Source organism: Chrysochloris asiatica, unplaced genomic scaffold, assembly GCF_000296735.1.
Source record: "Chrysochloris asiatica unplaced genomic scaffold, ChrAsi1.0 scaffold00333, whole genome shotgun sequence".
Classification (NCBI taxonomy): Eukaryota; Metazoa; Chordata; class Mammalia; order Afrosoricida; family Chrysochloridae; genus Chrysochloris; species Chrysochloris asiatica.
Genome location: NW_006408851.1, coordinates 2,627,146 through 2,633,364, shown reverse-complemented (window position 1 = coordinate 2,633,364; position 6,219 = coordinate 2,627,146). Strand labels below are relative to the sequence as shown.

Sequence of the window (6,219 nt, the reverse complement as noted above, 5' to 3'; positions counted from 1 at the left end):
TACGGGAGTAGAAAGCCTCATCTTTCTCCCGCGGAGCGGCTGGTATTTTCGAACCACTGACCTTAAGGTCGGAACTGACTAGATGGCACTAAACAAAGATATATGGTCTCTGTCCTTTTTCTTCACTGCAGGTTGCCCAGTGCCTAATGCCTGCAACAGACAGGCACCTCAATATTTGTTGAACAAATGAATGCATGAATGCTGCAGAAAGTATAAGATTTCATTAGGCAGAGCACAGAATAGGAGCTCTTGGGATGAAATGCTTCAGTACTTGACTGCTAACCAAAAAGTTGCTGTTCAAACCCACCTAGCTACTCCACAGGGGAAGGACCTGGTGGTCTGCTTCTATAAAAGCCTAGAAAGCCCCATGGGGTAATTCTACTCAGTCACATGGGATTTCTAGGAATCAGAATTGACTCAACCAGAGCACAAATGGTCCCAGTTCTGACCAGCCCTCTGGAGTCTGTAGGCAGCCTTCCTGTGTTTCCCCAAAGTCTATCGCACCCTAAGGTTTATGACACTGAGCTAGTGTGCAGGCCTACAGGCATATCCAGAGGGGGAGGAACTGGACCTTTGTTTTGACAGGTTCTAATAGCAGGAAATCGTTAACTGTCTTTATCCTTCTGGTGAAGCCAGAATGCACACACGGAACATAGTTAATCAAAACACACACACATTTATGGCATACTGATATAGCTAGCGTTCCCAAGGAGCAGCTGGTGAGCTTGAACCACCGCCCTTGCAGTTCAAATGCAATAGTCCACAGCACCATACCAGGTCTCCAACAGGTCTAATAGGTACTTAATTTCCAAATAACTACTATAATTTCAAAATATTAATTTAAAAAATTGAGATTTTTGCAATAATTCTGAGATATGAAAATACCTGTTTTCGATTACTGATAAAGTCCCAAGTATTACTCTAAATGCAGTTTGATATTACTGAAAACATTATACTTTCCTTAGTTAAGTTCATAGAATTCCTGGATTCTATGCACAGATTCTTTTAGTATTATTGAACCCCAGATTAAGAAACCTAATAATAAAAGAAGGGTGGAGGGGTGTCAGGGGGAGCATTAATCCTGTTTGTTTTGCCGTGAATGCTCCAGATCCCCACTTTCTGAGAGTGCCACCCTGGAAGATCGCTCTGTTTGTAATTGTGCCAGTTCTTGGACCCTTGGTTGCCTTGATCATCTGCTACAACTGGCTCCATCGAAGACTAGCAGGTGGAGTGGTGGTACAGGAAGCAGGACTGAGTCAGCCATGAAAGGGGAAGGAAGAGGGTGGAATCAGGATTGAAGATTCAGGGCTGAAATTTCTCTCCTCCTCTGCCCACACCCAGCCCCTGGCCCCTTTGAAGAGAACCACTTACTGAAATCTATGGGGTCACTTAGAGAGGGAAAGATGGGTCACTATAGGTCTCCACAGGGAGATGTGGGGAGGGGGCAGTCATCTTCCCCCATTCACCTATTTGTTTCTGTTTTCAGGGCAATTCCTTGAAGAGCTGAGTAAGTAGTCTTCTCCTTTGTAAAAATCTGAGGAAAAGGCCAGGAAAGGGAGACAAAGCAACAAAGAGGGCTACTGAAGGGTCAAAATTACACAGGACAGGAGGGGCTAGTGGGGAAGCAAGTGGGGCAGTCCCACCTGCTGTCTGATTTGCTCCGCCTTTAGGGCCTCTCAGCAGGAATCCCACTTGCTGTTAGCTGCTCCTTTCCTATCCCCCAGTCACAACAGCTGCCCCAGGCCTCCCCTCCTGGCCCAAGCACACAGATTACCTTTTCTCTAGTTCAATAATTTCATGATTAAAAATTATATGACATAGTTTTATTACATATATTCATCCTTACCAGAAAAAGGAAAAAACTTAAACCAAACAAAAGGCATAGTGGGTTTTTTTTCAAGTTATTTTCTCTTCCTTCTTTTAGGAAACCCTTTCTGAGTAGTCACAGGAGAGGAGGAAGAGCCTGGCTACTCCAGAAACTGACCCATGGGGGCGTCTTTCATCAGTTGCACCCTCACAGGCTTCCTTGCTTTGGGCCACTCCAATCTGCCCTTTGAGAAACACTCTGAATTCCAAATAAGATGGCTTTTTCTTCTATCATCTATCTTTTTCTTATCTCCTTCCTTCCTCACTTTTGTTGTATTTATCTTTCCATGCCTTTCTTCAATCTTCCACCTGGAAGTTCTCTGGCTATGGCCATGTGGGTGCTCATCCCTCCACCAAAAGACACTGGTGCTGGACAGTAACAGATGAGTTTCTGCCAAAAACTGAAGACCAGGAACTTCCTTGTTGTCTATTACAGTATGCCAACTTGCCAAACGGTATTGTTTCTTCAAAGACCCCAGCCCTAACTACACATAGCTAAGAAATGTGGAGGGTGGAGTAAAGGAACAGGAAGAGTCCAAAACATCAAAGAAAGAACTGAGTGAGCAGCAGAATGAGGACACGGAAAGAAAACCATAGAATACTGGTCAGAGTTCCATCTCATCTCAGCAGACTATCGAGGACCTGGCAACACATCTGCTTTAGAACGTTTCCTTTCTACTTCCACATCTTCCAAGGGTCCTTCAGACTTTCCCTCCTCTCATCCTTATTGCTGTTGGAGTATCCACTGGCTTATTCAACAATTACTAGTTGATGGTCTATCAAACACAAAGAAATAGGCTCGGTGCTAATGAATAATAATACAAGTCTCCCTCTGTCACTTTCCCCTTTTTCTGTATTTCCTTCTTTATCCCTTCCTTGGCCACAACTTCCTTATCCTGGAGGTCATGCTTCGGGAAAACCAAACACAAAGACTTCAGTCAGAATGCTCCAAGACTCTCCTTTGTATTGCCTCTTTTGCATGCCCTCTCCCTTACCTCCCTTCCCCTGGTGGTAGGGTTCCTACGAGAAGATGGATTTCCTTCGTGTTTCTCATCCTTCCCTGCCTTAAGGTGGGCAGTATGGGAGAAGCCAAGGCATTGCCCCAGGATGAGCCAGCATTTATGGGATCTTCTCATGCATTTTCCGTCAACTTTGGAGTTCTTCCAGTGGCCTAGAAGGTCCTCCTTCTCCCCAAAGCAGAGGTCGCAGATAGGGCACCGGTAGATCTTCTGCTTCCAGTGGGTCTGCTGGTGCCTGACTAGCTTAGAGAATGAGCTGAGAGATTTACCACAATAGAAACAGCGGTTTTGCTGCTCTGTGAGGTGGGTCTTCTGGTGACTAAAGAGACAGGCTTTCTTGCTAAAAGTGAGGGGACAACTGTGGCAAGTAAAGACCTCGTGTTTCATGAGCCTTGTCTGGTAAGGGCTGAACCTGCTATCCAAGGAAGGGGCTCTAGTGTTGGGCATCCGGATCCTGAGCACAGGTCCCTTGGTTCCAATGACTGGTGCCTGAGTTCTCACCTGGTTTCCAGACACTGATGTTTGGTTACTAACAATAGATGGTTGGGGTTGGGCCACAGGGTCCTCAGTTCTAAATATGGACTCTTGGTTCCTGGCCACTGGTGACGGGTTCCCAGCCAAAGGCTCCTGAATTGATGCCTGGCTCCTGTCAATCAGTGCCTGGAATCTAGTTGTGACTTCTGGGATCCTCATAACACAATCTTGTTTCTCTGCCACTGGCTGCTGATCTTGGTGCGTCTTCTGGTGGCGTTTGAGCTCAGACTGGTCCCGGAAGCCTTTCCCACAGAAGGAGCATAAACGGGGCCGGTAACCTATATGGGCACGGCGATGGCGACTCAGTCCAGATGGGTCACAATAGGTCTTGTCACAGACAGAGCAACCAAAGGGCTTCTCCCCAAGATGCCTATGCGTATGGTAGCGGAAGGTCTTGGGATTCCTAAATAATTTCCCACACTGGTTGCAGGTATGAGTCCATTTGGAGGTGTGAATACACTGGTGGCTACGAAGGTGACAGAGCTTGTTGAAACACTTGCCACACGTTTGGCAGCGAAAGGAAGAGCCAGCCGGGGAAGAGCGTGGGCTCTGAGGACCTGCCCCTTCTCCAGCAGGGGAAACCTTGTTACCTCCAGTCCTATCTCTCAGACACAGTCTCCATTCTCGAGGTTCCTCATATTCCTTGTCTCCTAAAGTAATGAGGAAGAATAACACAAGACTCACCAGGAGAACACAAACATAATCCCTCCATTCTCCAAACTACTTCCCTTCTTTCTATCCTCTTCTCATCCAAAGCATTCATCCTCCCCCTTGGAACTCATAGGCTAAATATAAGAATATACCCTTGGGTTTTTTAATTAAAATCAAATAAAAAATTTTACTGGACAATGTTATGAGATATCAAAATCTTTCAACAATGTTGTGGGAGATCAAAATCTCAACCTACAATATTTCTTGTAATGACTCCTCTTGTACTCAGTGTTATCCACATTTTACAGACTCCACAGATACAAGTGACCATACAACATATCATTCAAATTGGAGCACTGGAGAGTGAAAGGAGGTGCCATTCATAACTAAGCTGGGTGAGAAGTATGTTGTTGTTGTTGTTAAGTGCTGTCGAGTCAGTCCTGACATATAGCGATCCTGTATAGGGTTTCCAGGTGAGATGTATGTTGTTAAGTGTGGTCCAGTGCATATCCTATAGCACTACACCAGGATTCCTAAATCCTGACAAATCAGTAAGTGTGGTCAGTCTAGATCTAGAGAGCCCTGGTCCTCTCAGTCAGCTATTGGTCCCTCCAGGGCATGTCTTGGGCTCTTTTCATCTCCCTCTCTCCTTCACAATTCTTACCTACAAGGAGGCAGTCTCCATTTGAGGGATGATGGTCTGTTTTCCACTGCTCCTCTGCTTTTTCCTTGGTGATCAGATCTTCTTTAAGCTGACAGATTCTGACTGGTGAGTGGGAACAAAAGAAAGAATTGAGTTGGTCCAAGATTGGCTCTTTCACACCCAGTAGGGATAGGATACTAGGCTATCTTTTATATCCTCGGTTTAAGCACCACAATCTGGGAAACAGAGACGCAGAGAACAGATAACTCAAAAGGTCAGATATGAGCAAAGTACTTGACGCAGAGGAGTGACAGTAAATATTGGTTAGATGAATAGTTTCAAGGCAAATCTGCACATTCTGAGAAAATTAACATAGTGTTATCTTTGCTTTCATTTCTTTTCCTTGTGCCCCTAAGCTTAGTGACCTAGATCTTTTACACCTGAAAGGTTTTGAACCAGGGGTTAGTGGAACTCATGATGAGTGGGTCTACCTGCCCAGGAACAATAGATGTCCCAGGGCCCTTGGACCAAGAGCTTGCTGAAAGAAACAGTCTCTCACCTATAGATGCCAGATTCTTAAAGGTCTCCAACATAACATCTCTATACAGGGCCTTCTGGCTGGCATCCAGACAGTTCCACTCTTCCTGGGTGAATTTCACTGTCACATCATCCAAAGTGAATGGCTCCTGGAATAGCAGGAGAATCAGGGAGTCAGGGAGAAATGGACACACAGACATCCAGACTCAAGGTTCAGAGAACCAAAATCTAAAAGAAAAAACCATGGAAAGAAGAAAGAAATAGGAAAAGAGGGACACAAAGCTAGCAACTCTGAGGTTAAGACCTGAGCAAAAAAATAAAGTCAGACACAAGAGAGAAATATGAAAAGACAGGTACAAAGCCAGCAACTCTGAGAGGGAACGGAAGTATAAAGAGAAAGGAGAAAAGGAAAGGGGAAATACAGCATCTAATTAGGAAAGATAGGCAAAGGAGAAATGGCTTCTATTTTGATGAATTTCAGATTCCACAAGAGATGTCAGGATAGTATTGGGCAGGGAAAGGCCTTGCAACCTTTGTCCTTCCATCTGGAACAGTCGGAGACTCCACTTGACCTGCAGATAGATGGATGAAAAGAGCTCTCAGGTCTAAGTTTCATGGCTTCCTATAGGCCTGCTGCCACTGTACCCACCTGAGGGGGCTGATTTGGCGCTGGTTGCATCAGCTTCAACAGGTCCAACACCTCTGCTTCCATGGTGTCTCTTTCTAACTTTTCCATTCCTGACTGGACCCCTTCCTGGGACTCTCTACCTCCCAGTAACAGAGCCATGCAAAGACCCCAGGAGTTGATGTGGCTTCCAGTGGCCAATATATCTGCTCCAAGGGGCTGTCTTCCTCTTCAGTTCCAATGTCCAAACTCTCCTTTCTCAACTGTGAAAGATTGTCTCAAAACCTGGGTCCTGGTCACCGCTGGCTGAGCTGTCATTGTTCAGTAATGCCAGGTTGGGACAT

General features: G+C 45.5%; 2 protein-coding genes across 3 annotated transcripts in view; one reads left to right on the top strand and one right to left on the bottom strand.

Moving 5' to 3' along the window:
• Window positions 1-1,938, top strand: part of MOG (myelin oligodendrocyte glycoprotein) — an 18,962-nt gene extending 17,024 nt beyond the window's left edge. The window contains exons 6-8 of one of the 2 annotated variants that reach the window (XM_006875652.1): window positions 1,109-1,225; window positions 1,487-1,507; window positions 1,925-1,938. In XM_006875652.1, coding sequence (XP_006875714.1) covers window positions 1,109-1,225; window positions 1,487-1,507; window positions 1,925-1,938 — 152 coding nt within the window. The remainder of the gene's footprint in view (window positions 1-1,108; window positions 1,226-1,486; window positions 1,508-1,924) is intronic. The other variant, XM_006875653.1, reaches the window with a different exon arrangement.
• An 831-nt stretch (window positions 1,939-2,769) lies between these two features.
• On the bottom strand, window positions 2,770-5,962 carry LOC102828255 (zinc finger protein 57 homolog). The gene is made up of 4 exons (XM_006875692.1): window positions 5,900-5,962; window positions 5,273-5,399; window positions 2,891-4,069; window positions 2,770-2,774 (listed from the first exon to the last, which is right to left on the bottom strand). The coding sequence occupies exons 1-4, from the start codon at window positions 5,960-5,962 to the stop codon at window positions 2,770-2,772; spliced, it is 1,374 nt and encodes a 457-aa protein (XP_006875754.1).
• Between the last annotated feature and the right edge of the window lie 257 nt (window positions 5,963-6,219).